Here is a 21,140-nt window from a genome sequence, read left to right as displayed (position 1 = left end):
TCAGGTGCCAAAATGTTGTTGGCCGTCCCTGCTTAGGGGCCTAACTTCAAGAGAGAGTTCTTTGCTGAGGACCCTAGTTCAGGGCTGGAAATTCCATTAGGCAGCAGGGCACCTAGGGGGTAGGTTTACCATGCTGAATGGAGTAACATCTAAATGCCTTTGTGGATCCTGGCTTAAGCTCCTATGTCAGATATCATCTAACTCCTCCAGCTCTTGAGTGGATCACTGAAACATATTCAGCCACAGAGTAAATGGTTTCAGAAAGGATCAGTGCCCCCGCAACATTAGTTCCTCAAGGGATTTCTAGTCGCACTGTAGCTCAGCTATCACAGAAGAAATCTTCAAAACTACCATCAGTCATCTATCAACATTTTAATAAATCACTACAGACTTTACATTTTAACCTTCAGCAGAATCACCTTGTGGCAAGAAGGTGCTCCTCACATAAATTCATATTACTAATGTGAAGGATTTTAGGTCAGGATTCAGAATGGGAAGCATATTATGTGATTATTTTCCTTTCTGGAATTGACCTATCCTTCATCTCTTGAAATGAATTATTTCAGTATCTCTGCGATGGCCCCTTAACAGGTCAAAGTGTATCATTGGAATTAACTGTTCCAATTCCATTTTGCAGTTACGCATCTATCATGATGGCAGAAGGGATGTGGCCAAAGCCCCTAGCCTTGTGGACAAATGTGAACTTCCTCCATTACTTACCGGAAGGGAGGCACAGACCAGAGGGTCTTGGATTCAGAGAGTGATTAGCCCCAGAAAATGAAATTTCGGGTAGCTTTAAATTGTGCTGAATAGAAAAGAGAGAAAATGCACTTAAATAGAGGAGCTCACAAAGTGTAGAATTAAAGCCTCTAACCGATACTGAGCCAGCCAGTATCCAACATATTTTATCTTACAACCCAACGTGGTAACATTAGACCACCACAGCACACAGATAGAAGTGTGATTTAGCAGACCATTGAACACTGTGAATTTCCCCATTAGATCACTCTTAAAGAAACACCTGTTCTAAATAAATTTATGACAGTCCACTGGGATATGCTCAGTGGGTTGTTTTTGTTTTTTTTACTTTCTGCAGTATTCATTTATTCTTATGAAAATAATGAAGAATACTTACTGTGACAGGGTCAGGCCAGATGGCTACAGGAGAGTGGTCCTGTTGGGATCCTGGAAGTGGGCAGGTGGAAGCCCGCCCACTGCTAAAGGACCTCCCCAGACTAAGGGGAGGATCCACAAGGTCTGGGATCTCAATTAATTACGGGGGACAACTAAAGATATAACAGGGACAGGAGTGAGGTCACAGGGCTAAACGAAGGGAACCTGACGGGGACACCGAACAGAGAACCCTGGACAGCACCCACTGCTGCTCAAAGGTGTCAAGGGAGCCAGCAGACGCCGCCCAGAGGAAATCTGCCCGGATGCGTGAGCAGAAGAAGGATCGGAAATAGGCCCCGCAGTCGCAGTGGGTTATGTGCTTTTTGTAGTTTACATTGGAATAATACTTTGAACTTGTTATGCTGCTTTTCATTCAGGAATTTAAAAGCACTGTTTAAACATTAAGCCTCACATAACATACCATGTAAGAACATAAGAACTGCCATACTGGTCAGACCAAAGGTCCATCTAGCCCATAATCCTGTTTTCCGACAGTGGCCAATGCCAGGTGCCCCAGAGGCAATGAATGGAACAGGTAATCATCAAGTGATCCATTCTTTGTTGCCCATTTCCAGCTTCTGGCAAACAGAGACTAGGAACACCATCCCTGCCCATCCTGGCTAATATCCATTGATGGACCTATCCTCCATGAATTTATCTAGTTCTTTTTTTGAACCCTGTTAGTGTCTTGGCCTTCACAATATCCTCTGGCAAAGAGTTCCACAGGTTGACTGTGCGTTGTATGAAAAAATACTTCCTTTTGTTTGTTTTAAATCTGCTGTCTATTAATTTCATTTCATGACCCCTAGTTCTTGTTTTATGAGAAGGAGTAAATAAGACTTCCTTATTTATTTTCTCCATACCAGTCATGATTTTATAGACCTCAATCATATCCCCCCAACCCCTTTAGTCGTAAGGAGCATAAGTATTATAATTGCCATTTTGCAGATGGGTAAGTAGGGCAAAAAAGTTTAAATGATTTGCTCAACATCATGTAGTCAGCAGTAGAGCTGGGAAAATAAGTCAATATCCCTGACTTCTAGGCCTTTCCCACATACCTTTGTAGTATATATTAGTAGGGCTCCATGTCTGTCATACAGGTCGTAGAAGTCATGGATTCCATAACTTTCCATGACTTCTGCAGTGGCCAGTGTGGTTGACCCCAGGCTGCCCCAGCAGCTGGCTCAAGGGACTGCTGCTCAGGTGGCCCCAGGGAGAGCTGCACTGGCTGCTGCTGGAGCGGCAAGCAGCCAGCTGCTGCAGTGGCCCGGCAGACAACTGCACCAGCTGCTGCTGATCGGCTCCAGGGCCAGTCGCACTGTGACTAAATCGTAGCCTTATGTATTAGTAGATACATACTACTAATTGTGGTATGTAACATATCATTTAAATCAGCTTCTGTACCAGATGACTGGAAAATCGCTAATGTGATGCCAACTTTTTAAAAAAGCTCCAGAGGTGATCCCAGCAATTACAGGCCGGTAAGCCTAACTTCAGCCCCAGACAAATTGGTTGAAACTGTAATAAAGAACAGAATTCTCAGACACATAGATGAACACCATTTGTTGGGGAAGAGTCAACATGGTTTTTATAAAGGGAAATCATGCTTCACCAATCTATTAGAATTTATTGGGGTCAACAGGCATGTGGACAAGGGTGATCCAGTGGATATAGTGTACTTAGATTTTCAGAGAACCTTGACAAGGTCCATTGACAAAAGCTCTTAAGCAAAGTAAGCTGTCATGGGATAAGAGGGAAGGTCCTCTCTTGGATCAGTAACCAGTTAAAAGATAGAAAACAAAGAGTAGGAATGGTCAGTTTTCAGAATGGAGAGAGGTAAATACAGGTATCCCCCAGTGGTGCCCTGTAGTGGGACCAGTACTATTCAGCATATTCATAAATGGTGTGGAAAAGGGGGTAAACGTGAGGTGGCAAAATTTGCAGATGGTACAAAACTACTCAAGATAGTTAAGTCCAAAGGAGACTGTGAAGAGTTACAAAGGGATATTACAAAACTAGGTGATTTGACTACAAAATGGCAAATGAAATTCAGTGTTGATAAAGCAAAGTAATGCACATTGGAAAACAATCCCAACTATGCATATAAAATGATGGGGTCTAAATTTGCTGCTACCACTCAGGAAAGAGATCTTGGAGTCATTGTGGATAGTTCTCTGAAAACATCCACTCAATGGGCAGCAGCAGTCAAAAAAGCTAAGAATGTTGAAAATCATTAGGAAAGGGATAGATAATAGGACAGAAAATATCATATTGCCTCTATATAAATCCATGGTGCACCCACATAGTGAATACTGTATATAGATCTAGTCGCTCCATCACAAAAAAGATATATTGGAATTAGAAAGGTACAGAAAAGGGGCAACAAAAATGACTAGGGGTACGTAACAGCTTCCATATGAGGAGAGATTAATAACACTGGGACTTTTCAGCTTGGAAAAGAGACAACAAAGGGGGACTATGGTAGAGGTATATAAAATCATGACTAGTGTGGAGAAAGTAAATAAGGAAGTGTTATTTACTCCTCTTCATAACATAAGAACTAGGGGTCACCAAATGAAATTCATAGTTAGCAGGTTTAAAACAAACAAAAGGAAGTATTTCTTCACACAATGTAGTCAACCTGTGGAATTCTTTGCCACAGGATGTTGTGAAGGCCAAGACTGTAACAGAGTTCAAAAAAGAAGTAGGTAACTTCGTGGAGGATAGCTCCATCAATGGCTATTAGCCAGGATGGTCAGGAATGGTGTCCCTAGCCTCTGTTTGCCAGAAGCTGGGAATAGGCGACAGGGGCCACCTTTTCTATTAATTCCTTCTGAAGCCCCTGGGGTTAGCGTCTGTCAGAAGACAGGATACTAGGCTAGATGGACCATTGGTCTGACCCAGTATGGCTGTTTTTGTGTACTTTGTGTTGTATGAAGTTTAGGATCGTTGAATGAAGGTGTCTGAAGAATATTTTTTACTGCTGCATGGTACTTCTAAGATTTCTCTTCTTCTGGGTTCTGATGGAGTATGCACATTGTTTATTGCCCCACCCAAATAGTCTGACAGCTGCGTAACACCCAATTCCTCCCTATGAGGAGCCCTACCAAGAGAGATGAGTCAGTTGGGTTTTTTTGTTTTGTTTTGTTGATGGCTAAATTCTAGAAGGAGGGTTGAGTCCCAATTGGCAATGCCTCGAAGAGCAGAATCAAAGACTTGCAGCTGAGGCAAGTTGCTTTTAGACTCTTAAATAGGTTGAGCTGTCCTTATGAAAGCCAGAGGGGAGGCGGGATGTTGATTGATTCTTTCTGAGTCAGGGTAGGGAGTTCTAGAACAGAAGACCTGTTGTTTTATGTTGGTTTTTGTTTTTATACTATTGTTCAGAGTTTATGGACTATTGAGATACAGGAAGGGACAAAGGGTCAGATACTTTATTGATTTGTGTCAATCTGGTTGAACACGACTACCAAAAACAACCTAGAAACTGTAAAGAGAGATGGTTTGTAATTTTTAACTTGGATCTTGACCTGTTTCTCCGGCTGTTCAGAACTTTCTCTGCCACAGAAACGTGATCCTTTGTTTCAGCCTTTGTGTTTAGCACATTTGAAAGAATGAAAAAAACTATTTAAATAAAGTTGGAATGGAAGTGCTTACTTCTGTTACTGGATTCTGTTAATATAAGTGAAACAAATTCATCTATTTTATTCTATATACGCAGAGCAGGAATTCCTGAAACCACTCTAAGAATGCTATTAACTCTTTTGTAGAAAACATTTTATTGAATAAACCACATTAAGGAAACAATAAAGAAATATGAGTAAAACTGTAATTATCTGGATCCCCTTTTGGTAGGAAAGAGACATTAAAGCATTTGATAATTGCATCTTCAGATCAAATTAGTTTCTATGTAAATCTGAGGAACATCCAAAATTCAGATAATCAGTGATTTGGGTTCACTAGCATTAAATTTGAAACATAAACACTTCCCAAATACAGACTTTTAACTTTCATATTGTGACGGATTGGATCACAGAAACCCCCTTGGGAACTGCCAAGTGATGTGCCAAGACTACTTCTGCCCCTGCTTTCCCTACCAGCTTGGGACCCCAGCACCCTGTCTTGCTGAGCCAGACACACCAGTCTGCTCCAACACAGACCCAGGATCTGAATTACCTACCCCAAAGCTACAGACTTAACTGAAAGCAGCTTACAGAAGTGTTCTTGTCTTTAACACTCAGATGCCCAACTCCCAACGGGGTGTAAACCCATATAAATCCATTTTACCCTGTATAAAGCTTCTACAGGGTAAACTCATAAATTGTTCACCCTCTATAACACTGATAGAGAGATATGAACAGCTGTTTGCCCCCCCAGGTATTAACACATACTCTGAGTTAATAATAAGTAAAAAGTGATTTTATTAAATACAGAAAGTAGGATTTAAGTGGTTTCAAGTAGTAACAGACAGAACAAAGTGAATTATCAAGTAAAATAAACTAGAACATGTAAGTCTATGTCTAAGAAACTTAATACAAATAACACCTCACCAATTCCAGTAAGCTTCCTTTTACAGACTAGACTCCTGCTGGTCTGGGTCCAGCAATCACTCACACGCCTATTGTTACTGTCCTTTGTTCCAGTTTCTTTCAGGTATCTTTGGGGGTGGAGAGGCGGCTATCTCTTTAGCCAGCTGGAGACAAAATGGAGGGGTCTCCCACAGGCTTAAATAGACTTTCTCTTGTGGGTGGAGACTCCCTCCTCTCTCCTATACAAAGTACATCTCCAAGATGGAGTTCTGGAGTCACCTGGACAAGTCACATGTCCATGCATGACTCACAGTTTTTACAGGCAGAAGCCATTGCCCACATGGTATGTTGAATGTCTCCCAGAAGACTTCTTATGTGGATTGGAGCATTCCAAGATGCATTGTTCCTTAAGTGCTTCTTGATTGGGCACTTAACTTTGTGAATTCCTTTCTCCAGGAACTGACCAAATGCTCTATTAAGGTTATTTAGAAATCAAGCCAGTACACGGCCAATATTCATAACTTTGAATACAAAAATGATACATGCATACAAATAGGATTAATAGATTCAGTAAATCATAACTTTTACATAGATATGTTACATGGCATATGTAGCACAGAACATATTCCAGTTATGTCATATATAGTCATAAGCATATTTCCACAAAGCCTTATGGGGGGGGCGCCATCACACATGTTTCACATGGCTTTGGCAGCCAAATTTCAAAACATTAATCTTTAGGTTGAGCAGGCCCTTAAAACTTCAAAAGCAGATGTGGGGATTTGTTCTCTGGAAGGATTGAAGATGATTCTTGGGGTGGAAACTACTGCTTCTCCTACCAGTTTGCCATGTTTGCAGTAGTGCCATCATCATGTCAAGTTAGACAGTAAAGAATTAGGGGCATCTTAACAGAGAGTCATGTTTTCCTTTCTATGCTTTGTTTCTTACCTTCAGCAATTCAAAATAGTGTGTATGTGTCAGGTGGGGGAGAGGGGAAAGGGTAGTATTTAGATTGCCCAGTCTTCTTCTATGACAATAAATGTTCCCTCCTTCACCCATCTTCCTTTGTTATAATTTGTACTTGATATAAAATCAAACTTATATTTAGATGATACAAGTCCAGGAAACCCTGCCTTAAATTCTTTATTTAATGCCACTAAACTCCTCATCCAGAGTATGTATTTCACTCTCTCCTATAATTTTCTTGTGGTTTGCATTATCATATCCTACATGTGACATCCGAACTGCTTTATTCATCATCTCAGAGGCCTTCCTTTCCTCATTTCAATCTTATAATTTTGCAAATACATCACTGTTTAAAGGACCAATTATATTAAAAAAATATGGACATCCTGCAGAGATTTCAGAAAGAAGCATGGAACATGCCTATTACAGTTTCAAATTCTAATTGTTGTGAGATTATTGTTAAATGATAAAGGTTGTGACTTTGTTTTGAAGAGTAAGACATCTTCCCCCCCACCTAGATTCATGTAAGGTCTGTGTATGTCTGATTTAAGAATTCAATGCAAGCACCTAAAACTTTAACACTTTTTAAACACGTCGGCAATCTAAAGATCTACAATATTTTTTTAATAAAAAGAGAGAGAGAATAAGAGAGAACCTGTTTCAAATAAGTATCCCATTTCCAATAATCTTTTTAGATGTTATTTCTTCCATAGTTGAGAGAATGACCTGTTGTGATTACTATATAAAGAGAGTAAATAAAATGCTAAATGTGCCAATATTTAGAAGGCAAAAATACCAGCGGTTTTGTAGTTAATAGTATGCTCTGTGGAAAACCATGTGTTTTTGCATGGTCAAAGAATTATGTTCCCCTAAGATTTCTGAGGGTCATAGCAGAACAGTGTCAGAATATTCTTTATAGCTAACATATATCTCACTGTAAGCCCAGTACAATTAAAGAAAGTATTGTTTCTTGGAGTGTAGATGCTTCCATCAGACATAAATTCTGGTCTTCAGCAATATGTCTACATCTGGTCAATTTTTCCCTTGACCTGAGCTCATGTTCATAATTTTCTAGATTAAAAATTACCTATTTATTAACCTTGGTGGGTCAGTTTTAGTTTTTGATACTACTTTGCAGCCTACAGTGGAGAAAATAACAAACTCCTTTTCTTTTACACCTTGGTATCCTATTTGTAGCATTCAGCTATATTTATTAGATCTGCTGAGGTTCACATTGATTCTACTTAGACTCATGCCTGTGTCCCAGGTTTCAGAGTAAATTCAGATTGTTAGGGAATTGATCCACATTATAAAGCAAGGTTCTGATCTTGCAAAGATTTAAGCACAGGCTCAAGTTTTTGTAGGATTGGGCTCTAAGTGTGGTCCACAGGTGATTCAAGCTGTATTACATGATATATTTAAAACTAAATTTAAAAAACACTAAAAAAGCAAAATTTACAGAAGAATCCTGCTCTGTAGAACTGGATAAACCACAAGGTCTTTTTCCATCTTCGGTGAACATGGCAATGCACAGATGCAAGACATCTATCTGCTATACACTATAACACCAAAGCTGAGTCGAGTGATGTCACAAGAAAGTTATCTTGCCACTGTTATGCCCTCTCACACTGTCACCCAAACAAACCAGGGTTCAATTATGGCAAATGAGTAGAGAACAACCCTATAGCCTGTGCGCTCCAGCTCATACCAGTTGAGCACTTACTACCCAGTGCATATCAGACCTGGACTATATGATGTTGTCTTATTTGATTCCACACTGGAGTTGGCAGCTCTAGAGATGCGATAATCAAGTGGGGCTACACTTTTGGCCCCAATACCTGTAACTGTGGCACAGAGCCTCAAAATATAAAATATCTCCTGCAATGTCAATTCCTTGAGCATGAATGCTCTTCCAGTAACCTGGCAGAGTGAAATGATCAGGCTATTGCATGTTCATGGATGTGGCAGGAAACAGTATGACACAAGAAAATCTTTGCATTCTGCAAAATAACTTTGGAGTTTTTCTGAGCTATTATAGAAAATTACTACAATAACATGGTTTATGTATATAAATAAGTGTGAATACAATAACTCTTTGTTCTTGGTCCTGTGGGATTTTCTATTCATAGACTCATAGACTTTAAGGTCAGAAGGGACTATTATGATCTTCTAGTCTGACCTCCTGCACAACGTAGGCCACAGAATCTCACCCACCTACTCCTGTAACAAACCCATGACCTATGTCTGAACTACCGTGTTTCCCCGAAAATAAGACAGTGTCTTATATTAATTTTTGCTCCCAAAGATGCGCTAGGTCTTATTTTCAGGGGAGGTCTTATTTTTCCTGGAGCTTCGGGGCCTTATATTCCGGGGTGGCCTTATTATCGGGGAGGTCTTATTTTCGCGGGATGTCTTATATTACAGCGAGAGGCAAATCTGGAAGTAGGTCTTATTTTCGGGGGATGTCTTATTTTCGGGGAAACAGGGTATTGAAGTCCTCAACTTGTGGTTTAAAGACTTCAAGGTGCAGAGAATCCTCCAACCCGTGCCCCACACTGCAGAGGAAGGCGAAAACCCCCTTTTAAATCTCCAAATTAAGGTTGTCTTCTGTTATGTTATGTTAGCTCTAGCTATTCCAGAAATACCTAGTCAGTAGCTGAATGAAGAATGTTGGTTTAATACAGGGCCGGCTCTACCATTTTTGCCTCCCCAAGCAAAAAAAAAAAGCCGCTCGGACTGCCGACGCAACAACACCAACAACAAAAAACCACCCGGACTGTGCCGCCCCAAGAATGGACGGAATGCCGCCCCTTAGCATGTGCCACCCCTGGCACGTGCTTCCTCCGCTGGTGCCTGGAGCCGGCCCTGGTTTAATAAAAGGAAAAAGGACATGTTTCACTCACTTCAAGAGGTTAGAATGGAGATAGAGAACTAAGTGTGAGCAGAGCACTTTGCTCTGCAATATGTCAAAGAAAATAGAGCTTTAGCTAACCAATCTGTAATGGGTTGAAAACTGGAAAGGGAGATTCTCTCTATGAAATATACACTATCATCATATGTATTGGGGGTAGCTGTGTTAGTCTGTATCCACAAAAACAATGAGGAGTCCGGGGGCACCTTAATGACTGACAGATTTATTTGCGCATAAGCTTTCGTGGGCACTTAGAGCCACTTTTTGATATTACTCATACCAGTGTAAAATTGGAATAATTCTGTTGATTTAAAGAGAGCAACTCCAGATTTGCACATATGTAAATGATATCAGAATACAGTCCTTTATCTCTTGAAGAAATAATAAATGAATACATGAATAGCCTGAGACAAGGGCTTTAACATATTTCTCTCTTTCCCTATTACAAAAATGGGTTCAATAATAATAGTCACCTTTGTCACAAGGTGGTTGAGAAACATGGATTGTGGATTTTAGCTCTGAGTTAATAGATTGTCATTTGACTGAATTGAATTCTCTGCTCACACTTCTGAGCTCTGATTGGCTGCTTTAAATCCCTCTGCATTTACTGGCTGTATTCATAGTTTGGAAGAATCCGTGATGAAAAAACATGTTAAATAGGTAAAACACGTTAAAACCCCTTTTCAGCCTAATTCATGTTTTCCTGGTTCAGTAACAGCTAGGTATTAGGTTGTACCTTTTGTTCTTTAGGAATCTAACCATTTGGTGACAATAAACAAGATTTGATATTGGCTCTAGCACACAGAAATTGCATGATCTCAGTGTGAATAGGTGGGAAAATTACAATGTTGGAAAATATTTCTGGGATAATCTGTTGTGCAACTTTCTTTCAGACTACCTAGAAAACTGCATCACTCTTGGACTTCCAACCCAAACATATATGCTGATCAGTAGAAAGTTGTGTAAATTCAGGTCACATAACTGTTCATTAGCTAGGAAAAAGTAGTTGGAATCTTAATATAGGCTATGCTGAAACATCATGGACAAATATTAAGCTAGCTATTGGTTGAAGACTGAACATATGATTGAGCAGTGCAACTCTGGAAATACCTCCCACAATCAGGTGTATATGCCAATATGTTTACTGCAGATAGAGGAAGATACATATTGAATTCTGCTGCTTTTTTGTCACACACAGATCTGTCAACAGTAGGAGACAATTGTTTGAGAGTCTCCCCAGCAGTAGGATTTTGATGTAGAAGAGACCTAGTCTTAACTTCCTTTGTCAATCAGTATATGGAGCTAATATTTAGTTATCAGACCTTAAACTGTATTTATGAGATGAAAAATGTTTAGACTCAACCCTTTTATTATGAATGGTTGACATTTTCTAAACCTATTCCATACATTCCAAGCTAATGCAGTGAAGACAAAAGAGGAGGCTTCTATCTTGTATGATAGCAATAACTACACTGCTGAAGAATGTGTGCTCAGCAAAAACATCTCCCATGATGAATAAACAACTCATGCATGAGCAGTGCTGCCACCAGATCTTCAGGAGTTGTTTATTGCCTAATATGCACTTCCCATGATAAAGTTACTGCTCAAATAAATTATAGTTTTGCATAATAACTGACAGTCACATATTAATAAGTGATGTGTCACATGCAGGTGTTTGAATTTTGAATCAATTTTGAGCCTAAATTTAATAATCAAAAAGTGTGCGTGCAAATAGGACATAAAAATTTTCTGCTAGTTCTGATGGATCAGACCAAATTTACCTAAGGAATTTTCATTACAGGTCCTTGAATATTCTTCTTTACCAAATTGTTATCATTTAGGTTTTTGCCAAAGGCAGAGAAATATTCTTGAGATTTCAAAGGTGATCTTTTATTAAAAAGGTGATATAGATCTTTTTATGATTGTCTTATGGTATAATTTGTGTAAGACCTTTCTATATAGTAGAGCAGCTTCATGACCCTTTGAAAATCTTCTGCATTGTTAGGACACAAGGTGATGAATACAGCTCCCACAGCTTGCAACTTAGAGGAATTAATAATTGCAGTAAACTATCCTTGCTCCTCAGTGACCAAAAACTACTTTGTGATTTCCAAAAATTAAACAAGCTTGCAGGCAGTAGCAGGCTTATGAGCGATAAGTGAAAAAACTTTGATTATATTTGAAAGGAATTAACCTTGATTTGTTTGAGTTCCAAAATTCCAGGTACAGTACATTGTGTTCTTTACCAAAGTAATGTCATTTCCTCTAGATTGCAGTTGAAAAATGTCATTGTGTACCTCCTGCCACCATCCAAAAAGACAGAGACGAACATTAGCTTTGGGGGGGAACCATCATTCTTATGTACATTTTCTTTCATTATAGTAGCTCATCTACAAATTCTCTTCTCTTGATTAGTATAGTAAAAACCTGCTGTGGGTTTGTTTGTTTTTTTAAAAATCTACACTTGTTCTGATTTCTGTGAGTGCTGCATTTGACTGTTTGTGCTTGCACAGGGTTAGTGAGCGAGAAGCTGAACTGGAAGCAGCTCTAAGGCTGCTGCAACAGTTCTACCTGGATCTGGAAAAGTTCCTTGCCTGGCTTACAGAAGCAGAGACAACTGCCAATGTCCTGCAGGATGCTACACACAAGGAAAGGATACTAGAGGACACGAAAGAGGTTCGGGAGCTCATGAAACAGTGGCAGGTAAGTCAAGTGCTTTAGCTATATAGACCTTCATGGATGCAAGATAATGATTTCTTTGTGCTTGTGCATGCTGTTTAGCTTATTTTAAACTGAAATGAAATTGAAAATAATATTGATTGTGGTACCAATGTTTAATTGTTGCTTTGGGGAATTCCTTTAAAAATTGGGTGACACACATTCTGATTCTGTTTAACATCCTGGTCTTTCAGTGACTGAGTCATTTAGACACTGAATGAGATACTGTGTGTTTTGAAGCACAACTTAAAACAAACAGAAATAAACTTTGCTGAAACAGATATTTAGATTTTTATATTGCAGAAAAATTAATTATGGTGCTGATGCAGAGTCTTAAAGTAAGAGTTATTGAGATATGAGTGTTTGTTATGCATTTCTGATATTTATAGCAGTCCTGTATATATTGTGTTTAGTTTATTCTCTGTTGTTTAACTAAATTAGTTTTGCCCATTACTTTCAAATACTTCAAAAATATTAATCTGGCATTTGGCTGATTTTTGTTAATGTGCTCAGTTGGAATAAAAGAAGATGACCTGTCAGAGTTAATGATCATACAATTTTCAGACAATTGTTTTCCCTAGATAAAAAAAAATAGCTTTCTTTACCTTTAATGTTAAGAAAGAGAGGATGGCATGTTTTCTTGTGTTTTTTTTAAGAGAGTCTTGATAAGAAAAAGGCACTTATATTTGCATTGTGCTCTCAATAGGGATGTGTGTTCACAGATTTGTTAAATTATTGTGATGCATATAAGGCAGAGCTGTATTGTAAAATGTACTTAAAGTGCTTTAGCTTCACCTTGGTAATAATAAATTCACCCACATCCAAATCTGGAAACTCCAGAGTCTGGAGATGATAATTTTCAAAATGTGAATTAATTGAAAATTACAGAGATTGTGTTCCATAAATAACATTAGGTTAGAGATAGTGTTACCTTTTTTCTCAAATGCACTTTATAGTATTTATTCTACTATAACTTGTTTTTCCGTTGTAATGCTAATGCATTATTAATAAACTCCATTACACTGTACTTAAAAAGCCAGAAATGCTGCATTCCTTAGAAATCAAGTCTGGACCATTTTTTGCTTGAAAAGTGGATTATGGTTATCCAATGTTTTTATTTAAAAAATACTCAAAATTTTCACCCCTGTGGGTCTGACTTTAGTTGGTATGATCCTTGAGAAGTAGTTATGAATGGGAGATCATGCTGTACTGAATTAGACCATTTATATCCAGTACAGTCCATCTCTTTTCACTCTCAAGTATCTGATTTTTTGGTTGCTACTGGAATTAAAAAATATTCCAAGTTCTCCTTTTACACTTCTATGTTGTGTGCAGTATTAGCAATAATTTAATTTGGCGTGGTAACTTTTGTATGTCACATAAAAATGGGTCATCCGTCAAAACAGTTCCTTGCATACAGAGGTCTAGTATTTTATTCTTAAATATAATTGAAATTATTAGAAATAGAGTTATATTTGACCAGAAACATCATGTTTTCAGCCTGCATTGCTTTATAAAATTACTGTGGTGGGAGTCATCCTTGGATGAAGAAAGCAGAGCACATACAATAAAATATGAAAAAGAAAGATTTAAAATTAATGTTAGGCTCAACTTTAGACAACCCACAGAGTAAATGAAATAAAAAATAACTGTACTGTAAGTTAAAATAATTTTTTTAAAACCTTGAGAGTTGTCTTTTAAAGGAATTGTTGCACTGGCATAAGTCTGAATTTTCTTCAAGGTTTTTGCTATGTTTAAAAAAATGTCTTCACAATATATGAAGGGCACAATGTGTAGCAGTATCTCTGTTTGCTTCCTTTTCAAGACTCAAACACCATTCTGTTCACTGTTTGATCTTGGCTCTGCAGCAAGAACAGTGATTCTTACATATTAAAAAGAAACATTGGTATGCAAAGACACAGCAGCAGCTGTTTTATTGTCGCTTACTCCCAACTGATTCATATATATCTGTCCACCCATGGAGCAGTAATTTTTGACTTTCAGTGAAGGCTGATGGGTAGAAGGGGGGCAAATATCTTTTTTTTCCTCTAGCTCTCTGTCAGTCTCTCTATATATAGCCTGATACTTTTGGCTAGACTATTTGCCTATCACTGTTTATCAGACACTTCATAGCATGTTTAATCCTCCAGAAAAACCTCATAATTCATGAGTGCTGCAAGCACAAGTGGATTAGGAAATGTCTTTCTCTTGAGTGGAATTAATGTGGTTGATGTCGCTATGGAATTTGTTGGAATTTTTTCCCTCCTCATGTAAGGAACGGTACAGGGTGGGAAAGTGCCTATTATTTCCCAGACTGAAATCCAAGGCATTTTCATTGAAGTAAATGAAGTTGTGCTGTGTGCTTTAAGGGGAAAAAAACCCTTTTTGATAAAGGTGATTAGCATGATTTTGTATTACATGAAATCATCATTGTTATAAGAGCTGCCTATTACTTAAAAGTAATGCAGCATTGCAAACCAGATGACATGGACTGAGTTTCACTAACTTTTAAGTTCAGGGCTGTGTTTTGAAACAGCTCAAGTGTTTGTTTACTTAATACTGCACTACTTATCATGTGAGAGATTGACCTCAGATTTCTGCTCTAAAGACTGGGAATATTCCTCAAATGATAAAGGTCATTTGTCTAGCAATTAAGCATTAATATATATGGAACTTATCTGGAGAACAAACTGCTAGCCTTAATCCACTTCTGTTTGCTCAATAGCGTATTGCTGACTCTCTGGTTATGATGATAGTATTGCTGACAAATCCAAACCATCATCTTAAAAATAATATATGAGCAAGTTAATAAATTATTCTTATTATTTATTGTGGGCCAGCAATGTACCTGTTGCTCTACAAAACAGAAAGGATAGTGGCCCTTATTCCCAGGGACTTACGATATAGCAAATAAATGATTATCTATGAACATTATGCATACATGATACATACTGCGACGGTCATATCATCACGTGATCAGTGTTATTTAATAATGCGATTAGAATTTATAAAGGATGTTATGCGTGTGAAGTAGTCGATAGACATTAACTGATCATCACAAGAACCTGTGATGTTTGCTGGTAAGCATTACTATCCCCATGTGTGAAGAAGCAAGAAGGGAAACTGAGATCAAAGGTGAAGTGACTAACCAAAGGCACATCATGAGTAAGTGTCAGAGCCAATATTACAATGCAGGAACTCCTGCCTATAGCTGGGCAATAAATGTTTTTTCTTATCCCGTGAATAATTTCCATGATTTAAAAAATTTTCACATCTCAAATAGGATGAATAGTCAAAATCCTGGAAATATTCACAAACTGAATGACCCAAAATGAAAAAAAATTGGTTTATTGTAATGTTACATTTTGCTAATTTGGAACATTATTTCAATCTAACCTTTTTTCAGTTTAAATTTATAAATGAAATCCATTTTGAACAGGAAATCCAGAATTTTTCATTGAAAATTGTAAAAACAAAAAGTTTTGACAACTTCAAAACTTTTTTCTCAATTTTTTTGTGAGTTGGGAAACTTTGTCAAACCCGACCTTGTTTCACAAAGTTTCTGTTATGATGAATTGGCATTTTTCACTGAAAAACGTTATTAAAAATTTTTCTCGCTAGCTCTACTCCTGACTCCCAATTCAGTGATCATTCTTCCACACTGCCAACTCTTTAAAAATAATTATATAGATACTAAATATTTATCACTGCCACACACTGATTTAATGGATTGGAAACTTGACTGGATCTGCAAGCTGCCAGACAGTTTTAGGATAAAGGAGGAATGTATACAGGGATAGGCCCTTCTTCCCTGGCATTGCCATTGGACAACTAGAGAGATGCAAGCCAATTGGCTCTTTCCTCCCACAATCATTTCTTTAAAGCTTGGCCTGGGTTTTTTTTTTTTTTCAGGCTCCTTGCCCCATTTTTAGCAGAACATATGCTCCGTCTATCTAGTTATATAGTATAGGAACTGTGTTTTCAGGTTGCTGTGTGTCTAAGTGATTGTCTGTTCAAGTAACAAGGCAATAACTTTTCCCATCTGGGCCAAATTGGCTGGGGCATAGTGGGTTTCCCCCCTTCCTCATAGCGTCACGGAGACACAGATGAAATAGATATAGGATTTAGGAATTTTTAACATTAGAAATTGTACAAATGTCAGCTGGTGTCCAGTGCTGGTGAATGGCCAAGGAGCCAGTGACTAGTAAATGGAAGACATGGGTTTCCGCTGATGGACCCTATGTCAATGGGCAAAAGGGAGCCTTGAAGTCCATGCAGGCCGGGTTTCAGTGCCTTATAAAAGCTGCTTTTTCAATTTGATTTATTTAATGAAAACAATATGTATATATTGCACAACTGTGACCCGTTTTTTTCTTTTTTCTATTTCTTACTCTTCCCCTTTGAGTTATACAACCCAGGTTAGTGTGTGAATGAAAGTGGATCTCTTACAAGCAGACAAGGAAAGTTGGAAGCATCTATAGAGCAAAAAATAACTGGGAAAGAGGGAGGAAACACATTATCTTTTCTTGCAATTCCAGTGAAATTCAAGTGCCATCCAGAAGATTGTTTTCTTGAAAACAGAAATAGAGGCCTTAATGTTTGCTATGTGATGTTGTCATGCAGCAACGAAGACAGGCAAAATTTACAGAACAAATCATGAAAGTATTTTGTATTTGTTTTGGAGAAAGTTTAAAGTGTTTCAAACAAAGACAATTATTATGGAGTGAGTCTACCATCTGCTGTGACTCTGATCATAACAGTGAACAAGGTATGGGAAATGATCAAATAAAGATTGTATCCTTGGTTTATTTTAAAGCTCAGTCTATTTAATTAAACTGCATTTGGTGAGGATCATCTCATGTTAATTCTGTAGGGGGATGGTTGCAGCTTACACTCCCCCCCCCCCAAATTAATTTAAGATGGAACACCTGGGCTAGTATAAAGAATGTTTAAGCAGAGCGGTGCAGAGAAAGGTAATTGCATTTTGCAGAGAATTTCAAAATTTGTTTTCATTCTGATTTGGAATGAAAACCAAACATTTCAAAGTTCTCCATGAAAGGGAAAACCCTGGGGGCCTCAGGCCTTGGGTAATCCTGGGGCTGGGTGCCTCCAGGCTACAGACCCTGAAAGTCCAGCAGTCCCTGACTCCAATGCAATCTGCTTAGCTGCCTGGTCCTAAGCCCAGGAACATGGGAGTCCAGGATGCTGAGGAGCTGGGAGCTTGGAAGCTGAGGTGCCCTTTGTTTCTAGGTTCCTGGCTTCCTGTCAGCCTGCCTAGTGAGCTGCAGAGAAACCCAAGAGCTTTGGATCCATGGTTCCCAGAGCTTCCAGGCTCTTGGCTCTCCATTAGCCCATCAGGCGGACTGCTGAGGAGCCAGGTAGGTAAGGTGGGAGGAAACCAGCCAGATTTCTGATGGAAGCCTGCCTGTTTTCCATTGGACCTTAGTCTAAATCAAACTATCTCCATGGAATGTTTCAGTTTCCATGAAACAGTGTTCTCTGACGAAAAACGTTCTGTCAGACAATTTCTGGCTAGCTGTAGTTTTAAGACACATATGATTGAAACCAAAAGCTTGTCAGTTAGAGGCTTTGTGCATAAATCTCCTGCAGCAGGCCACAGGCAATTAAGTTTTAAACATGAGGAGATGAGAATACGCAATAGAACTGAATCTAGATCTAGCTTTTCAGTACACCTTTCCTATGAACTATGTGTCAAAGCACTTACAAGACAGCAAGTTAGACACTGGTAGTGTAGTGATCATGCACAGAGAAATATAGTCGCCACTTGCAGCAGGCACTAGTTCATACACCGGTTTGAGCATCAGGTTTGCCAATAAACTGTTATAGGCAACATGCTCAAAAACAAGTGGTGGGAAAAGATGCTAAAAAAAAGGGCCAGACATTAATGGGATTTAAAGAGTAATGGTGTTTTACTATTCTTTTCCGCTGGAGGTAATTAATGTGTAGAATGTAGTAGAAAAGATAGCAAGGGAAACTTCAGCCACATAGTCAAGCTAAAAGAAAAATTAAACAACTAATTAGAAAGGGAACATTGTCCTCAATACTAAGAGTATCCCCTTTACTTTACAGAAAGTGTCATGAGGTTCTAGACAGCCAGAAGAGACAGACAAGTCTGAATTTCAACTTCACTGTGCCAGCCAGTCACAGAGAAGTTAAGGGGGAGTTCACTTCAAGGTAGAGCAGGCAACGTTTAACATCAGGACCACTGAGAGGGCAGTTATTCAATAAAGCTTTTCTGCAGCCCCACCAATGAATGCTGCTAAAGGGGAAGTACTGATTTAATGTATATCCTGGCCATAACCACTTCCCAAAAAGTTATGCCCATTTTTAAGCTCCCTCGGTCTCCCAGGCTGACTTTTTGCCACTGGGCCTTTGAGGCAGGATTTTTTAACTCAACCTCGATGAATCAAGACTACAGTATGGGAAACTAAATGTCGCTTTCCAAGCAGTGTTTTTTTCCACTGACTCTCAGAAACTTCCAAGTTTTATCATCATCTTTTTTTTAAATCTGTTGAAACAAACTTGTACTACAAAAGATGTATAGTCTGCCCAGAAATAGTGTGTGTGTGGGGGGGTGTATGTATGTGAGAGATTTTAGGAACTGTGAAAATAATGATAGAGGGTGCTAATAAGGATTAATGGGCTATTTCTTCCCTCTTGTAATTCCATTGTCTCACAAAATGAATTTGGCCCATTATAATTTGAGGATATTAAGTAGAAAAATACATCTTTGATAAAGAGTTCATCTTCAGAAATATTGGAAACCCCCTAAATTTAAGGGTCAAGTGTATATTTATTTCTTCCCTTGTTACTAATGGTTTGAGTATATCAAGGGAACATGTCTCTAACCTCTAAGGTTTTGCTATCCATTCTCAAACTCTCAATATTTTTTGAAGCAACTAGGGAAATTAATGTTCCATTGGGTGGATAGGACTTCGTATAACATAAATAATTTGTCTAGGGACTTCACACATTTAAAGGCGTTTCTTTTGATTCTGTTGATCAGAAATCATTAGTTCAGAACTCATGAGTAGAAATAAGGTTAATATGCCCTCAGCACTCAACAGTTCATTCACTGAGTAGGGGGGGAAGGCAAACGTAACTGCACATTCTGATTTCCTGATGATGTAATTATATTAAATCTGTGCATTATAATGCAATGTTTGTTTCTACGAGCATATATTTGCATGCATCATTTGTCTGAACTGACAGCTGTGTAATAGTTGAGGTGATTTGCACATTTATAACACTTTCTGGAGAATTTTCACACTATACATAATAGTTACTCCAAGGAGTTATGTAATTATATGTTGTGTTTTATTAGCTAATTTAAATACATCATGTGTTCCCTTGAGGCCTAGATTGATATATGGCCGTATGAGGGAGATGAAAATAATGAACTTTACTGTCTGCTTTAGCACTTGTGGTAATATGAAACCTCAGCTATGTTAATTACCCTTGTGGTTTGTCTTTGTAGCAATAATTATATGTGACATTGCTTTCCAGTTTATTAATATTAGACATAATTCAGAAATTGGCATGGATTTATCCAGTTATTATATCAATGTAATTTTTATAAATTAAGCCTGTAGATCAATTTAATTAGATGTTTATATCCCTATAAAATTTAAGAAAGCAAGAATCCATGTGACAACTATTTATTTAAATGATAACCTGAGCGTGTTTCCAGTTTATGAGGTAGCAACTGTATCCCGGTCAAAATGAACTCTGATGTTGAATGCCGAGGTCCTTATAACACATACATTCTGATACCAAAGGTCCAAGAGTTTCTTAGATAGGGTATGGTTACTCTAAAGGATATATCATTGGGTTAATACTATTGGCCTGAAATGTGTAACAAAATATTTCTCTGACCCCCTACCTTACCTTATTCAGTTATCTTCACTTCCCCCAGCACCTGAACAACTTTATACCCACGAGAGCTGAGGATGTGCTTGTACCAAAAATGAGAGTAATGTGCTGTATCTTAAGTTACATTTAAAAATGAATGATAGATGTCCTATGTAATCAACTCAGTGTTAGTTTTAAGTAAAAACACAGGAGGCAGATAACAACTGATGAGTCCGTGTCCAAATTTCTTTTCAGACTTGCTTCAGGATGGCACCATGGCTTGTGAGAGAAACCCAGGTTTCCTGTAGCAGCCTGCTCTCAGTAGCAGAGAGTTTAAATACATCTCTTGTACTTGGTAACATAGCCGTGCTTTGAGAGAATAAAGAGTCCTTCCAACTCAGTTTTACACTTAAAGCAGAATACGTGAATCTTGTCACAAGAATGGCCTTACCTCTGCAAAAGGTGTTTGGGATTGGGTGGTGAACATAGCTGACAGGGAGGTAAAAAAAAGAGGCAGTAAAGTTGTTGTTGGGTTTATTTGATTTTAATAACAAAAAAAAAAGATTTTGTAGTAATCATTTGAGGTGTCCCTAACTCTCTCTCCCTGTGCTCTGGCTGGCTGATTTATGTAGGCACTATCTAGTTGCTTGCTAATATCTGGACAGTGAGTAAGTAAATTTCTTTGCTCTGGCTGCTAAAGATTCTCCAATAAATATATATAAGCATTTATATCTAAAAAATCTTACATTTGTTACCAAATTTGATGTGGCAAATTTGCTTTTTACAGTGAAAAATCACCAATATTGCATCACAAACTCTACCCTACGTTCTGAAGTGGCATAATAATTGTCAGGCCCATCTTGATTGCCTGTGAATTTTAGAACAGTTTGAATATTGAGCTTTACACAGAAATGCTGTTGCAACCTCATATATGATGTGGCAACATATCATCCTATAATGAATGGCTGAATAAG

The 21,140-nt window shown here is 38.3% G+C and overlaps 1 protein-coding gene across 1 annotated transcript in view; it reads left to right on the top strand.

Moving 5' to 3' along the window:
• The window catches only part of LOC112125929 (dystrophin-like), a 1,989,526-nt gene that overhangs the window by 1,583,201 nt on the left and 385,185 nt on the right, over positions 1–21,140 (top strand). The window contains exon 55 of the mRNA XM_026648920.1: positions 12,090–12,279. Coding sequence (XP_026504705.1) covers positions 12,090–12,279 — 190 coding nt within the window. The remainder of the gene's footprint in view (positions 1–12,089; positions 12,280–21,140) is intronic.

Source organism: Terrapene carolina, unplaced genomic scaffold (genome assembly GCF_002925995.2).
Source record: "Terrapene carolina triunguis isolate 2854851 unplaced genomic scaffold, T_m_triunguis-2.0 Scaffold22, whole genome shotgun sequence".
In the NCBI taxonomy this organism is placed as follows: domain Eukaryota; kingdom Metazoa; phylum Chordata; order Testudines; family Emydidae; genus Terrapene; species Terrapene triunguis.
This window is presented reverse-complemented; position numbering and strand designations above follow the sequence as displayed.